This window comes from Dermacentor silvarum, chromosome 1 (assembly GCF_013339745.2).
Source record: "Dermacentor silvarum isolate Dsil-2018 chromosome 1, BIME_Dsil_1.4, whole genome shotgun sequence".
Classification (NCBI taxonomy): domain Eukaryota; kingdom Metazoa; phylum Arthropoda; class Arachnida; order Ixodida; family Ixodidae; genus Dermacentor; species Dermacentor silvarum.
In genome coordinates this window covers 29,128,605-29,146,004 of record NC_051154.1, presented here as the reverse complement: position 1 = coordinate 29,146,004, position 17,400 = coordinate 29,128,605, and the positions used below count along the sequence as shown (strand labels likewise).

General features: G+C 44.4%; 2 protein-coding genes across 3 annotated transcripts in view; one reads left to right on the top strand and one right to left on the bottom strand.

Moving 5' to 3' along the window:
* LOC119458995 (E3 ubiquitin-protein ligase NRDP1) overlaps positions 1-16,317 on the bottom strand; it is a 34,855-nt gene extending 18,538 nt beyond the window's left edge. Inside the window, exons 1-5 of the mRNA XM_049666001.1 lie at positions 15,991-16,317; positions 15,531-15,643; positions 9,929-10,228; positions 6,845-6,955; positions 3,332-3,414 (exon numbers count right to left, since the gene is read on the bottom strand). Coding sequence (XP_049521958.1) covers positions 3,332-3,414; positions 6,845-6,955; positions 9,929-10,228; positions 15,531-15,620 — 584 coding nt within the window. The 5' untranslated portion in view covers positions 15,621-15,643; positions 15,991-16,317. The remainder of the gene's footprint in view (positions 1-3,331; positions 3,415-6,844; positions 6,956-9,928; positions 10,229-15,530; positions 15,644-15,990) is intronic.
* A 73-nt stretch (positions 16,318-16,390) lies between these two features.
* Positions 16,391-17,400, top strand: part of LOC119458969 (microspherule protein 1) — a 33,002-nt gene continuing 31,992 nt past the window's right edge. For both annotated transcript variants that reach the window (XM_037720829.2, XM_037720824.2), the window contains exons 1-2: positions 16,391-16,588; positions 17,000-17,087. In XM_037720829.2, coding sequence (XP_037576757.1) covers positions 17,015-17,087 — 73 coding nt within the window. In that variant the 5' untranslated portion in view covers positions 16,391-16,588; positions 17,000-17,014. The remainder of the gene's footprint in view (positions 16,589-16,999; positions 17,088-17,400) is intronic.

Below are 17,400 nucleotides of genomic sequence, written 5' to 3'. Positions count from 1 at the left end.
GCCATCCATGATCGCATAGATAGCGACCACGATTTCGTCTGCACTTGTTGCAGTGAACGGTAGTTTCATTCTGACTCGGTGCGTGCATCGGCCGCGTGTCTTAAGCATGGCAAAGTCGCCGTTTGTGATCGCGTCGATAGCGGCCGCGGTTGCGACAAACAGTTGTTTCGGTTTGACACGGTGCAAAGTTGTCGAGGATGAAGAGCACCGGCTACATCGCGATGGACGTGCGATCTGTTGGCGGTCAGCTTACTGTCGAAAAAATAATCTGGATGTGCGCACGGTAGTGTAAAGCGTGTCGCAAGTGATGGCGCGCGCCGCAGCCGTGCTGCGAAGGAAGTCGCGAGGCCTCGATCGCCGCTGCAAGAGCCAATTAGTCACGAGATGACGAGAATTGCAGCTTCCGCACTGCTTTTGTCAAAATAGCAAAAGGATTTGCTCATCCATTACACTAATAAATCGTGCTGATGTAGTAAGCATTTGCTTATTGTTTTCTGGATACCCTGATAATTCGGCATTCGGTCAATTCGGACATTTTTTTTCGGTCCTGGGAAATTCTAATTAACTAGGTTTTACTGTAATATGTAATATATACTATTCGAACTATTCGATTCAAAATTATTCGACCAAATCACTATTAGCTCCGAATTCGCATCGAACCTCAAATTCACTATTCGCCCATCCCTACTTTCAAGGCCTGTTTCGTCAGAATGGATTTTTTTACTAGTGGTGCTAAGGCAATATCTCAAGAACCGCTCTTCAGATTTGTGTGCCGTCTTTTTTATTCTGTTCCTGAATGACTTTGCCAGGGTGTAACAAGCTTCTTTTTTTTTTTTTTAAACTGGTGCAGTTAATTTACAATAAGCAATTAATTTTTGATGAATGTGGTCATTACTGGCTACATTAAAGTTGTGTTAAAATTTTTTGGAGGGGAAACTGAAAAAAAAAAAAAAAAGAAGGGCTTTGTAGCCCCCTGGGATATCTATCAAGGAATAATCACAGTGAATTTCAGCTTCCTACTATGTCCTGGGATTTTTCCAGGCTCTTCCTCAGGCACACATATGAACCGCCTATGTAGTTAGACCTCAATAATACCTCTGGAACTAATCAACACAGCTTCATGAAACTTTGCAGTTCCTATTAGTTGGTGTTGTGAACATACCCTGAAAGTTTCATCTAGTAATATAAAAAATAAAGAACATAGTCTCCAGGATAGCCTCCCCCTTTAAGGGGGGAGGAGGGGATGAAAAATAACTTTTTTGTTTCTTGACAGAAAGGGCTGAAAATTGGCACACACGCTGTACATTGCAATAGAGAGGCAAATCTAAAATTTCATTAAGATATCTTCATTAGTTTTTGTTTTATAAGAATTTACAAAAGTTTACAAGTTCCTTGCTCGTGGAAAGCCTGGCACAGTAACGAAACATGGTACGGAACTGGGAATACTGTGTATGTTTGCCCAGATGTCTAATCTATATCAAGACAGTGTTAGATTTTTTTTTAGTGCCCTCATAATTTTTTACTCGATATGACATGCATGTGACTTGTGTTTCACTGCATAGAGCCATGTAGTTATTCTGAAATAATTAAATAATGGAAAAATAAATGAACATTTCAAGACTATCTTGATGTGCAGCACAGTTTATGGATCACAGCAAAACAAACTGGACCAAAATCGGTCCAGCCATTGTTGTGCTATGCTTTCCACGAGCGAGGTGACCAACAAAAAAAACACTATTGAGAAAACGACCTGCAAAGTTTTGCAAGTAGTGCAGGTTTATTAGAACGCATCAGGGCGGTAATTTTTGGCATCAGTGCTGCCAAGCATCTTCTTGCACCTTTGCCTCTTCGTTTGGTGGGCTTTGAAAATTTCATAGCCTGGCTAGTCCATCAAATTGAACTTTCGTTCAGTTGTGGACATCGCACGAAGGCAGTCGCGCACGCTGCATGCTCGCGATTCTGCCGTCACCGCTGACACGAAACGCGTCTGAATCGTGCGCCGTTCGGGCGACTATTTGTCCGGTGAATCTTCGGTTATCACACTGTAGCTCGTCGACGGTTGGGGCTCGCTCGGAGGCGGCGTGTCCGTGTCGCACGATGCACCAAACTAAGTACACCGTCTTTGCCGGCGATGGTGACCTTCGACCCGCGTCGATACGATCTCGGCTGATTCGCGCGGCCGTACGCAGAGGCGCGGGAGCTTCCGTTGGCGCGTCTTCCGCCGACTGCGTTGTCGGTACCGATGGCACAGGGCAATTGTCGGTTTCGCTGCTTGAGTCAGACGGTGCAAGATAGCGCGGCACGTTCAGTCGGGTGCTCCTCTGCTTCTTCCGCTAATCGCCGTAGGAGGCTTGCGCTTCCGCATTCCGAAGGCGTGCTTCGTCCAAACTTTCATCTCCAACAAGCGACGATCCATAACTAAACTGGGCGCTCTCAGAAATCCGAATTCTGCGTGTCAAGTGAAGACGACGGCATGGTTTGCAAAGCAGACAACTGCAGTTGCCATCTTGCCCGCTGCCGCAGCAGTAACCAATGGGAAGACGCCTTTCACCACGGCAGCCAATCGGAGGCCCGCTTTCATCGGAGGGCCCGTGTGACTACCTCCAGCAGACCCGCGCTTCTTTTGTGTTTGTGCGTTTGTTACAAGATGGCGACGACCGACGAATTGAGAAGCGGAACAGGGAAACATTGAGCTTTCGAACGATACCAAGATGGCGGCGCTCGGTGGCGGGAAATACGAGATATGGCTCCGTGAACGGCGGTGATTTTGCGCGATTTAAAGCTGTTTTCTCGCCCTGCGCACTGACAAATTAATTTTTTTCGGGCACTTTTAGCGCGTTTTCAGCCAAACCATTTTGATACAGCGTAGATTAGGCGTTGCAGATACCGAAATGCGGGGTTTCCAAAAACCGATTTTTCTCGTGATTTTCGCGATCTGATCCCCGCGTCCCCCCTTAAGGTCAGTAGGGTACTGCTTTCGCGGTCCTGACATCGTGCGAGATATGACTTTAGGTGAACGTGCCAATTCTTGGCGTGGTCAAAATGGCGCCGGTTGAAAGAAGCAGCAGCCTACCGACGCCACCAGAAGATGACGCATCCTCCGCTATGAGTCTTGATGATTGATAGCACAGAGCACCAACCAAACCGGAACTGCAAATTTCGGGCTGAAAACTTTGGGATCCGCATATAATACGAGGCAGAAATTTCACATGGTAAAATTTAGGACAAAAACCTCGTATTATACGAGGGTTTTTACGGTATTCATGTAAACACAGCTTTTATACACAGTACAAAACAAAGGTTTTAAGATTTCAAGAGAAGGCACTCATACCCCATGACTTCATCTTGCTCAACAAGGGAGTCCAAAGCAGGAGGCAGGGGAGAGCTGACTGTCCTCATTGATCTGATGTAATCCTGTGATGGAGAAAGATTTCCCATGAAACATCATTAACAACAAGGACTCGGCATACATTCAAAGCTGAACTAGTTCGTTCTTGGTCAATATGGTGAACAGTGCATGGAATGGGAGAAGAAATATAAAAATTGTTTTTGTAATATCTCTCTCCCAACATCTGTGCTGTTTGCCATGGTGATAAAGGTACCAGAGAGATACTGCATATGAAATACAGCAACTCCTATTTACCAAAAGTCCTAAAACCATGGAAGAATTTGAGACAACCAGAGATTTAAGATAAGACTTCCACTGGTAGCATCAAAAACATTATCAAACAAACTCTGCAGAGATGCGGTCAAAAATCAGCATCTTCGGCATGAGGTAGCACCTCTTCACCGGCATTTCCACCTGTGCCATCTAAATACAGTCAATGACTGATTTAATGGATGCTCAATTATTCGGACACCTTCGCAACATCGCCATGTAGCACACAGAGCCAATGAATAAGGACGTCTGAAATTTTGGATGCTCAAACGCTTCGCTGTCCGATTTTCTGGACTTTTTGTGCAACACCAGGTCGGAAACGATGTGAACTGAAGCCACCATCACCGCCATTTTGATTATCTCGCAGCCTCGAACCAGCGCTCTCACACGCCAATCCACTGGAAGCCATAGCCGCTGTATCACATCGCAACCTCGAACCAGTGTTCTTACATGCCGATCCGCTGTGGCCGAAGACATTTGGGTTTTGCCACATGGTGTTTGGTCCGTTTGGTGAGCTTGGTGCGCGTTCGAGTGATCATGTTGTGGTGTCATGCGCTCTGCAACGCTAGGCCTAGCTGCTTCGACGATCGTTACCGAGCTTCCTGGTGTTTGGTGCCCTGCTTTCATCGAGAGGATTTGCCACTCTCATCCTTTCCGATGGCTTCAAAGTGCACAATGCCCTACCATAGGTTGACGATGGAAAAGGAAGCTGCCATCATCAAGCAAGTTGAGAACGGCCGGTCACAAGTCAACGTGGGCAAGGAGTTTGGCATCTCCAAGCAGATGATTTTAAATTTCCTCGAAAATAAGCCGAAGATCTTGGAAGAGGCTGTAAAATCAACCGGGGCTCACAAAAAGAATGCGAGTCAGAGTGCCCACCCAAAGCTTGAGGCTCTCCTCGTGTGGCTCAATGCCATAATCACCAAGCAGGTGCCAGTCTTGGGTTGCATCTTAAAACAAAAGGCGGAGGCTCTCACACTTCAAATAAACGTCGAGAACCTTTAAGTTCAGTGATGGGTGGCCGAGAAATTTCAAGAATCGAAATGACCTCGAGTTCCAGATGTGCGGCAAAAGCAGCGCTGATGATGATTCAGTTGTCATGCAATATCAGTTGCAGCAGTCTTTGTTGCAGCAGTTTCGGCCTGAGAACATAATGAACTGCAACGAAACTGGTTTGTTTTACAAAATGCTCCCAGAGAAAATGCTTGCGCTTGCTGGTGACCCTTGCCATGGTGTCACACACAGCAAGTAATGGCTGACCGCCCTCGTCATGTCGGGCAGTAAGAAGCTTCCGATGCTTGTCATAGGGAAGTAAGAAAATCCAAGGTGTCTTAAGGGGGCAACCCTACCTGTCCTGTACCAAGCGAACACGAAGGCCTGGATAACACAGCAGTTATTTGAGGAATACGTCTGCAAGTTGGACAAAAGGTTCGAAAAGCAGAATCGAAAAGTTCTGATGTTTGTGGACAACTGCGCTGGGCATGGACATTAAAGACCTAAAGGCTGTACAGATGGAATTTCTGCGGCCAAACACGGCATCAATCCTCCAGCCAATAGACAAAGGTGTGATCTCTATGTAACCTGAAGTTTCTTTACAAGTCACGTGTGCTCAGTCGCATGGTGCTGTGCTCAGACAATGGTAAAACTTACAGTGTTGACCTTAGGTCTAATGTCCGCATGCTTATGGACGCGTGGAAGGAGGTAACGCAAGACAAGCTTCGCAACTGTTTTTGGCACGTGGGCTTCACACTCGGCACCGAGATTGAAATCATCGACAGCGTGCCTGATCAGCCCCCTTCCATGAACATTGTGATCGACGACCCGGGTTGCTGCTGGAGTTTTGATTCCCACTGAGATCACTTTTGGAACAATTCGCTGATGCTGACGAGTGATGAGGAACAACGAGCTCGGTATCTTTGCAGAGTTAATTGACGATGCAATAGTCCGTCAAGTGATGGCGGATTTGGACTCCAACACTGAAAATGAAGAGCCAGCACCTGTGCTGCAAACAAGCTCCGAGTTGACGCAAGCATTGATGACGCTGTCATCAGTGTACAGTGCTAGCGTGACTCTAGCCGAAATTGAAGCAAACCTCACAGCACGCAAGTGGAACACCGTACAGAAGCGAATCGATTTTTTCAAGCCACTAGGGCAGTAACAAGCAGTGCTGAAGACCCCAGTTGACGATAGCACCCTCTAATTTGATGCTACCACTATCACCCTTTATATTTCTCTTGTTCCCCCCTCCCTTTTTAATCCCTGGTTCTTTTCAGAGCCACCTCAACAATGCATTGGCAGAGTTTCAGAGGTCTGATACTCTGTTCTTGACCCTCTTAATCCGAGGAACATCCATAAAATGGCGAGTTTTCTGCATGCATTCGTTTTTCGGACTGCTCAACTTTTCGGACGTTTTCACCTTCGCCAGAGTCCAAAAAATTGCATGTTGACTGCCTCTTTCCTGCCCTCCCCCTTTCTCTTGCCTTTCCATGCAATCATCCTGCAGGTTGACCTGACTTTGCCCCTGCCTTGGAAAAAAGGAATTCTATATTATTGAAAATTTGCCACAAGTAGCATTTTCCCCCATGTGTAATATAAACAGTCCAACCTCGATATAACAAAGCTGTAAAATCAGCAATTTGCTTTGTTATATCGAAATTTCATTATATTGAAATACGATTTTATATGTAAATAAGTTTAGTCGCCGATAAATTTTTCTGACGCAGAAGGGCTGCAAAAAAAAAAAAAAAATTCATTTTGTTAAATTTGAGTCAGCGACAGAAGACACGGTTTCATGTTGTTTCATTTTCATGTCAGTGATGCAAAGTGACATCAGCATCGCTTTCGCGTCCACTCTGCCCCAACGACTGATAGCGTTGCCCGCAGTGGGACGACGCTAGCATGAAAAGCACCGGCACTGGGGAGCGAATTAGTCCTGCCTCTCCTTTTAAAGCGTCTCCAAAACTTGAGATCCCGCAAACTCCAGTAATAAATGCGCGGGAACACACTTGCGCGGGAACACACTCACGGCCACTCTGCACACGGCAGATTACTTCTAAAGCAGGGGCGCAAGGGCTGCCCTGACAGCCATGCACAGCCATGGCCGCACTAGAAAAGGAGACACGCGTCAATGTACACCCCCCCTCCCTCAAAGAATTTACAAAGAATTCAAAGAAAGCTCTCGTTTACCTTGAGCAAGTTAATCTCTCGCCACTGTTCCCTGATCTCCAGTTGGAACTCATTGAGCCTTTGCTGTTGTGACTGCACCAGTGATCGAAGCTCCTTCACACAGTTGTGATCCTTCGAATAAAGAAACACAAATTTCACAATAATAAATATCCAGCAACACTTTTAATCAAGTCATGCTCTTGATATGCACCAGGACATGGCTACTATAAGCCATCACTGAACAAACCACATCATGAGGTGTTTTGTGCTGACATGAGATGCTCAGTACTGAGAAAAGGTATTACATTAAATTGTTGAAAAGTATTATTTTAAGAATAGAGTTTCAATTTAATGTTGCTCTTTAGTGTCCCAGCAATTCCCCTTGAATGTTTCATAGAAAACCATGCATTTAAAATTTTGTTTAACAAAGCAAGAATTTTCTAGAAATGGATATAATGAATCCTTTTTTTAGTTTAGAATGAAGATTTATGGATTACTTTGTGCCGGCGGGACATGGAAGTGCGACATAAGGAGCAACATGCCTGATCTGTCAGTTACAAAGTTAAATGAGCTGCCTGCCACCTGGCATTGTGTCGTAACGACCATTCTTCCGAGTCAGTGGCCACTTTACTTCTGCGGTGTACTTACACATTAGTATTTTGAATTTCACGCCGAAACACCAGCACTGCTACGTCAGTGTGATTTAATAAATTTCAAAGTATTTTTTTTCTTATCCGAGTCGTTGAGGAGCACTAAAAGTTATTTTAATTTGTTAAGTTCACTCTTTTAGTATACAATGCAGCCCCTCTTTACCAACAGAAAGTTACCTAGGTCTGAACGGACAGCCATCAAAATTGATGATGTAAGAGCCAGTTGGCGCAGAAACTACAAGGCAGCATCGACCTCAGTCTTTCATTGTTTCATCTTTTCTGGCTTGCCAAGCCTCCTCTCACATTAAAATGAGCTTTTGTGGTATTGTAGAAGGGCTATTCACTAATACAGCTGGACAAATTTTTTTCTTTCAACGTCTTTTTCAGGTTAGTAAGGTTGGCAATTCAGGTGAGTTAGTTATTCCTGGTGAACTTGTTTTAGTGCCAACAGATAATACGAGATTAGTTTAGGTTTAGTGCGAGATTAGATTAGGTTTAGTGCAACATGGTAGTATGAGATGCCACATGATAATACGAGATTTTAGTGCCACATGGTAGATGGGACAGGATACACAAAGCACTTTGTGTGTCCAGTCCCCTTTTTCATGTGTCTGTCGTCAAGCAATAAAACAAATTCACCTTTTAAGATTAGTACTTTGTTGTATCCATTTATTTATTACAACCTATTTTGTTAAACTACCAGGCATTATCGGAAATTTTGTCCAGGCAGCATTCTATGGCAATAATTTTTGAAAAGGGCTTATCAATAGCAGAGATGGAAGCAAATAAAATGCTGCAAGGTAATGGTGAAAGGAGGCCCGCTAACCTCCCCACAGCAGAGGCTGTCTTGCCCATTTCCTGGATCAGAAGCGACATTCCTCCTACTCTGAGAGGGGCTCGCAGGCTTCTGGTCAAATCTTCAGCTGTGTTTGTTTACAAGCACTTTGGTGATGATGAAGGGAATGTGCGGTGCCCCACTGTCATCACACCAAGTCATTATTGCGCACAATGTTACAGTGGTCTTGGCCTTGTGACACCACGGTAAACAAGCGAAATGGTGGCCACTAGCACTAGGCACGGAAGCTTTGCTCTCAGTGCGAAACCTCTGCTATATGAGCCAGTGCTTTCGATCCTGTAATTATTTGCCATGTTTCTTGCAGGATTCTGTTTGTCAATGCTTAGTGACAAGATATTATCCACCAGGCCTATTGTGTGAACCTGAAAAGCAATTTTTTACTGCTGAAACATAGAAACCTCAGCAGAAACGCACATTTTAACAATGTTTTTCGCTACAAGTATGACTTTGGTAAATTGAGCTTGGACTGCATTGATTTGGCATACACCCTATCACATAGCACTACAATGAACCCCCTCCCCCCCCCCCCCCCTCCTCCTCCTCCTCAGAAACCAAACTTCATAGTTCAATATCTATTTTGGGAAAATTGAAGCCTGATAGTAGCTAATATCATGGATTAGTGGCACTGCCTTGATCAGTGATGCAAGTTCCTTGCAAGTCCAAGGTATGAAAAAAGAAATGCTATTCTAAAATTTTCTCATATATGTCAGCTTACGTGCAACGTCACCACTGATGCGAAGTTATTTCAGGAAAAGCAAGAGACTTCTGCCTTGGGTATGAAATTATGTGAAGTGAATTCTATAGTGTTTCATAAACGTTTTTGTTAGATGTCCAAAGGTGAGGGAAAAAGCTCCAGCTTGGCAAGGATTGTAAAGGTGGGTTTGCACATGGCTCACCCTATGAGCGACGGTCAGGAAAAGGTATGACGCTACTTCACTCCGCAACACACAAAGGCACTATGGCAGGGTTCGTCGCCTCTCCGACACGGCGCAGAGAAGGCTTCGGAGTTAGATCGCCAACAAACATGGGTTTATTAACCCAAGGTAGAGCCCAATGCGGCAGTCACGGCTCTTAGTGGCAAAGGCTCACTGCAAGATTGATAGCGTACTCGCCCCCACTGCACTAGGGCTAACCGGGTAGCGGTTCACCAAGCACAAGAATGAGGAGTCGCGAGAGCTAAGGTCCCACGTAACCTACTCATTGCAGGCCTTTGAGCATCTGCCGCGGCAATGAAGCGCTCAGCGGAAGAGAGCTCTAGTGGAGAGCGCGCCCAGGGGCTGCCACTTGGGAAGCCAATCAGGGCGCGTCTCGGTGATGTTTGCTCGTGCGGTGTCTTGACCCCGGGAGGGAGAAGCATGATTTGAGGAGGAAATTAGCTTCGGCGATCTAGCCGTGTCCGCCATGCTGCCATTGCGGTGGCTGTTTCTGGCGAGTGAGCTAAGCACAATGCACGAGCTGCTGGACGAAGCGCGGGAAGGCCCCTCGATCCCCACAGGCTCTCTCGCCACAATGACAAGCAAGTTTCACACCAAACTTTAAATGACAGTATTATATTCTAACAATTCTCAATGAGTCTACAAGAAGTGCAAGCCAACACACCTTTAGTTCATCTTTTGGAATGACAAGGCCACAGCCCTGCTCGCATGGCACTGGCCGCCGGGGGTTGTGCTCACAAGTCTCTCGGTGTGATGTCAGGCAGTCAAGCTTGACAATGGCACTGCAGCCAAACTGGGCATTGTCACACGACATCTGCAGCCTGGACAGCAAGTTTCGCAGAATGCGTGGCACAGGCTTAAGCTGTGCTGCAGTGATGGACTGCCGGTCAACAGGACATGTCTGCTGGCGTGACAACCACTGGCAGATGCAGCCCTGGCAAAAGGCATGCTCACACTGCGGTGCCTGCAGAAAGTACACATGTTGAGCACAGGTCTGAAGTTAATGGCAATAAATGTATGCAGCAAGAAATGCATCTTTAAGATCTCAAACCTCTGAAGGACAAAATGAACAGTACTTTGACCTTCTTGTACCATGAAGAACTGCATAATACTGTTGAAATACTACTAGCACCCCATGTTGAACACCATTGTTTTGCATAAGCCCAAATAGGAGGGGGACAAAGCAGAATGGAACCACTATAGTGTTTATGGTGGGACAATGGTTGCATGGCATTTTGCTGCAATGCCAATACATAGGGTTGTTGCTTTACAAACTACTGATTAGTAACCAAAAGTATCCAGACAGACATTCGGAGACAATTATCACAGCTACATGGCAATTACTAAAATGCTTATACCAAAATTTTGGCCACACTTTTATAAAAATGAAGGCAATCAACCAAGGTGAATTCATCTGTCAAAATTACCATACCACTACCGAGCTATTGACAGATCCATGGCCAACTCTCACCCCCTACATTCACTTCGTTCCACTGCCATGGGAGGGGCATTACAATATACCCATAATCTGACAGTGCTATGAACAAAGAGATTGGTCACTTGTTCTAGTTGAGAACAAGTTTGTGGTGGCAGCACCAAAGTTTGTGGTGGCAGCAGCAGGCAACATAAGTAGGCTGCCCCCGCAGTGCTGGGAAGTTGACCATATGCCTACAGCAAACAAGAGCATTCCCAACCATCTCAATTGTGCAAAAGTGGAGAGCAGTAATTTCACCTAATAAAAGGTGAAATTACTGCTCTCCACTTACTGCTCTCCACTGGGAAGTTGACCATAGGCATATGGTGAACTTCCCAGCACTGCGGGGGCAGCCTACTTATGTTGCCTGCTGCTGCCACCACAAACTTTGGTTCCATGCAAGTCTCCTGCTCAGTGAATGGGCAGGACAGATAAGCCCAACATTGCGCCAGCAGTTCACTACAAGCCTAAACTTTCCACATGCCAATACAAAATCCCTCACTGGGACTAAAGGCAAAGACGAGGCTCCAGTTTGAATATGCTCTACAGTGGTAAAGAGGGGCAAGTGCACTACTGGTTAATCATTACAGACACAGACAGTAAAATGGTATTTAAGGCCATGTCGACTAAATGTTAGTGCAACCCTCTCTTTTGTAACCGTGTAAATGTTGCTCTGCATAAACATACCTTCATTTTACCTGGCCTTAGTCCCCCTGTACATATGCACAAGGAAACAGTGACAGAATGCAAGCACTAAGTCCGAGCCAAAATCTGGGTCTCTGAGCTACTGTCATGGCTAGTAGACTAAGTAGCACAGTTACTAAATGCATATATGCAAAGCAGTTGAGGTGGCATTAAACCTAATGCTGCTGTCAGACTAATTTAGCATCATTTTGTGTATGCACACTTTGCCTCACTGAGCAAAACTTTGGTGTTATGATGTTATATGGTGAAACAAAGTGCAATTCTAAATTGATAGCATTTGTGTTTTTTCTCCCTTTCTTCCCCCCCCCCCCCCCCAATTGGTGATTGTACATTTTTTTTTTCAGCCATGTTCTTTCCTCGCTAGACGGGCTTTAAACCCTTGATTATATAGAAATCATGGAGCAATAATCACTCAAGATAGCTTACGACTAAACAATTAGATTTGCTGTAATACAGTGGACATATTTATCATTTTACACAAACACCAGAAGAGTGAATGAAATCCCCATTGATTGCAACAAGGAATGCTGCCACTCTCTCTAGGTGGATGCTGCTGACTACCATGTGGGTCTGTGGCACCATGTATAATGAACACTCATTTGTAGATATCTTCAAGCATGAAACAGTAAGCACCGATGATGCACTGCCACCAAGAAAATGTTGCATTTTAAAGCTATGCTCAGAGAATGTGCTCCATGTTCTGTAACTCTTTCAGATAAAGAAAGCAGGAGCAGGCAATAATCGAATGAACGCTGCAGTAATGGCACTAATCATGGAATGGTATTTGGAAGCGCAAGAAAACACGGACACAAGAAATGAAGACGAAGACAAGTGCCTTCGTCCCGTCTTCGTTTATTCTCGTGTCCGTGTTTTTCTGCGCTTCCAAATACCATTCCATGATGACAGATCAACAAGCCCACATCGCCACTCTCGTCGATGGCACTAATGCACTGCTAATGGCAGGTCAAACGACACTTTGAACAAAAGTGCTGATCTCCAGTACCCAAGAGATGGGTATACATTTAAGAAAATTGATGCTAATGAAGTGCAGTCAGCAGCTTTTCATTCACAGCTTTTCTCCTTCCATCCCCACTGTCACCATGAATAATCACCGCCTCCCAGTTGTCCAAACCTGCATGTTTCTTGGGAATCATTCTAGATTCATGTTTGCAATATTACAATCACACAGTGGACGAACAATGGGAAAACAAGAAACCTCAGACTGAAGTGAACGTTTTGGGAGGGGGACTTTGTCTTCATCAGGGCCAGTCCCCTTGAAAAAAAAAACGCTTGGCTGCAGCCTGAGGCTTCCCTTTTTCACCCACTGTTCATCATTTCAAGTGAGCCCTTTGTCTTGTCCGGATTGCAATCACATCTTGTATCTAAAGCAGAGAATCGCTCATGGGCATAGAGACATACAGCATGTCCATATCGTCAATTTATCCACCAAGCCCCACATATCGTAACATTCAGTCCGCCTTGCCCGCATCATTGGTTCAACAACCCCCCAAAACAAGATTTTGTTCAAATATATCCTTTCAATTAGTGTCCACAAATACTTAAATCCGACTATATTTGCTGCCAACAATTTTCTCTTACCCACTTCTATGAATAAAAATTAAATTACCATAAAAAAACTCAGGCAATTGCATTCTCATGAATTAAAAATTGATAGTCACTTTAGCAGACGACAAAGAGGGTGAAGGCGAAAGCCTGCGCACTCGAGAGACATTTTTAATTTACTTGATATTCTCATTCGAATACGTCGTTGCTTATTGTTTTTTCCGACCAAAGGTCGTGGATTCGAGTGCCTTAATTAACCTTGCCCTAATTAACACTAAAGGTCGTGGGTTTTACTCCCACTAAAAGTCATGGGTTTGCGTGCCTTAATTAACTCTATATTAATTAACTGTGCCTTAATTCGCCTTAACGCCAAAGGCGATGGGTTCGACTCCCACATAGGCTCGAGGGTTGGACTCCCTACCAAAGGTTGTGGGTTCGAGTGCCTGAATTAACTCTAAATTAATTAACATGATGACGACAACAATCAAAATTGTTGTGTGAGCGTTGCTTGCTTGACCCGCGCACTATAACAATTGGTGCGCAAGCATTGCTTGCTTGCTCATAGAAGACGATGACGACGGTGACCTGCACACCATCAAATTGTTGCGCGAGCGTTTGCATATAGATAAGACACGATGCCGGGGCGGTGTAGTAAGTAAATTACTACAAGTCGTCATCATGTACGATTTCGCTTTGACGACACGGTTTTCGCTCTAAGACGTTGAAGGTTGACTGAACGATGAGACATATAAGGCTTTCGCCTTAATATGGCAAGACTATTCCAGCCCACAAAACGGAGAACACAACAGTGAGAAACATTTAGGCTCGTGGCTCTCTCTATTCACACCAGCATCCAATCTGGTGTTGTAAGGTCCAGATTTGCACAGGGACAGCTTTGGAGAGTAGGCCTTCAAGAACAAAGTGAAATGTAGGGTTCCCTTGGTTATTTTCTGTCTGCCAACATTGTTTCTTTTTGCTCAGAACTAGGGGTGTGCAAATATTTGAAACTTTCAAATAACGAATCGAATAGTCACTTCGAAAATGCAAATATTTTTGGAAGGCTTTTAAAATATTTCTAAATGTCAAATGCGCACAAATAAACACGAAATTGGAGTAAAAGTACGGTAAACTCTCACACACGCGGGCATAGTATAGTCCTAAAACATAAGAACTTGCGTAGTGGAGCAGGCTACGTCGCTGTGCCAGTATTTAGCCGTGACAGGAGCTGCGTTCATAAAGTGTACACCACACACGCTGACGAGTTCTCTGCATGCGAAGAAACTACTTGTTTGCTCCTAATGCTCCATTTGTGCATTTAATTAGCATAGCTTCATAATGTACTATGTAATGACAGAAACTTGCTAACTTTAAGAATACTGGGATGTGAACATCATTTTATATTAATTGTGATAATGGCTGTTCATTATTCGACAACTATTCTAAAACTATTCGATTCGTATTCGATTTGGTCTCAAAAATCACTATTCGCGCACCCCTACCGAGAACTGTTCTGAGGTGTGTTCTGGAAATATTTGGTGTCCTTCAAAATGTTCTTTATACATCTACGTTTTTGTTCGTGCAGTCCTCTGTCCTTATGTGGGGCGTTCATAGAGTCTGTATTATTGGTACCATAAATTTGGAACAGGTAAACACGATAGGCATTAATATAAGAGCATGTCTCTAATTTTAGCGAAATATAAGACTTGTGTACTATATGAACTGCGGAACACCACTAGGGCATCAAAACAAAAATGGCAGCATCCATCGGGAAAGTTGGTTGAAGAATGAGCAGTGATCAACTTTCTGCATTTTGAAGGACACAATGCTCATGAGATTCGTGCCGAGCTGGTGGCCGTGTATGGTGTGTTTTTTTTTTTTTCTGTTTGCTAATTTGGTGAACTGATTCATGCACCTGCAATCTTTCTTCATACTTGTTGCAAAGCTTGCTTGTTACTTTATTCTTGTGCATTTTGGTTTACCTGTCGCATTGAACTGGAGACCTGGGATAACTGTGTACTTGTTCATGCACCTGTATCACTCCTACCTTGGCTGCCAAAAGGCTGCTGGTAGTACTAAAAAATAATAATAATAATAATGTGCCTGCAGATGAATGCTAATTTTTACAAACATTCCGTATGTATACAGTGTCAAAGCAAGAGCTACGCAGATGCTTGCTAAGTGGCCTTAGCTAAAGCCTACTAAGCTTGCACGTTTTGTTAACGACACCAGTGCCGACCTCCTCCTGTACAATCAACATCTTGCTTTAAGCGATCGTATATGAACCTACAAATATTTTTCGAGGATTAACGCCGCCGTCCGCATACACACCGTGTGATGAAGAATACAGTGGACAACCGCACACAGTTGAGTAATGAAACACACAAAACAGATTCCGCTAAGTACGATACGCTACACATTGCTAGATCATGACAGCACAGAGCAGAGTTCAGCACGTACCAACCACCGATTAGTCCAGTAGAAAATGAACAAAAAGCAACAAGGAAAGCACAACAATATTTCGTACCTGAAGGGGTTCCTCCAGAACACCAGAGCAGACTGGGCAGATCAACTCTTCATCAACGTCGCCTTGAAAACGGCAAAGATCGTAACCCATGGTCGTGCGTGTTGCAGACGTCTCTAGAAGCACATAGACTTGGTCAACAGTCGCTATCAACGTCGTTTGCGCAAGAAACGTACAATCTGGGCATGAAACATCAGCTATTATTTAAAAAGAAAACTGGAAGTTTGTCTTAAATACACAAATCATAGGATGTTGCCTGTGTTGTTGAAAATCACCTTTCTTTCACGTTATGAAACCTCAGCTATGGTAAAGCTTGAAGTGTAACGAGAAGAGCCCATTCAGAATGCTGCTGAGATCTGACAGTGCTGAGACCTCTAGCGTAGAGTACGTAGAGTACATACTAATCTGCCGAACTATCTAGGCTTATCCAAAATACTCTACTTCAAGATCGGTTCTGACTTACGCTGAACACGGCCCAGAAGCTGACCGCCGTTGAATGAAACAACTTCAGGAGACACACATTGAAATGAACGCGCAGGTGCAGGCCACAACGACACGAGATCACGCTCCAATCAATCACATTTGCATCACATCCAAACTAAACAATGAATTCCTTGACCCGAGGAAGAGGACACCTGAGAAGCACGCGGCTTCTCCGGCCGGTGGTTGTCAACGTCATTGCCGTAATCACGAGCTGCCGTAATTACCATTGTTTAAGAAAAACATTTCATTTTTAAATAAAATGCGCTTAAGTAAGGCAGCAACATATTTTTATAGTTTTGTCAAATAAATGTTTAACGTGAACAAAATTCTCTGGTACGTTTTACTTGAGTAATCGCGGCTACTGCGCGCTAGCTGCTCATACGTATGGGTGTTCTGTGCTCATACAATCAGGGCGTCTTGTGCTGCTCGTGCTGTGCTCTTTATTCTATGTGAAAGCCGTGAAAAGTGCTAGGACGGTGTAGGTTTCGAAGCGTTGTTGCTGTCGTGTAGTGTTCTGCAATGTGAGGACGATTCGTGCCTGATAGAACTGTAGAACTGCGCTAGTCTTGCAAAGATAGGTAAGTAGCCTTTGCTTAAGACTTACCGATTGCTTGGGAACATGTATTCTTAAGTTGAACGTTCGCCCTAGCTTTGGATAGGTGCGCGCCTTTCGAACGTAGGTTTTGCATAAAATGTTCGATTCGCCATTTCTTTGATGTAAGGCGCACAATTTGCATATCAGGCTTTTACTTGAGACGCATTGCCGACTTGGTCGTTATGACCATTTGTTACTCGCGCGGTTTGATATTTATACAGGATGCCACACAGATCGCGCAAGAACCATTTTTTGTTTTTGCTCGACAAAACCGTACAAAATGTGCGTATCGTTTTGCTGACTGATTGTTAACCGTCTGTTTTCACCCCATTTATCATCCTACTGTCTTATGGGCTCAAGGCAGTTATGCTTTTTTCATGGCTTCTTCTTGCAGACTCGCACAGCCGACATGTCGAACCTTGTGTTGGGTAATGTTGCGAGTGATAACTCCCAAGATGTAAGCGAAGCATCGCAAGCACCAGGTGAGCTTACTGCAGCGCTTTCTTTTCCTTCGATAGTTAGTAAGGGGTATATAGTAGGAACTAAAATCGGAAGGTGAGGCACCAGCATTGTGCAGTATCACAGGTCTCATCTAGAATTGTTCGCAAAATCTGCAGTCTTGCTTTTTTTGTGTACCAGAGTAATTGATTCATGATATGATAATTGTTATTAACCCCCGTAGCATTCTGTGCAACCCTTAGCTTAGTGCAAAAGAGCAATCATGCAGTCCACCTTCTGTGTAAGAATTAGGTTCTGGCTCTAAAGAAGTCTCTACATGACTGCAGCTCACCTTAG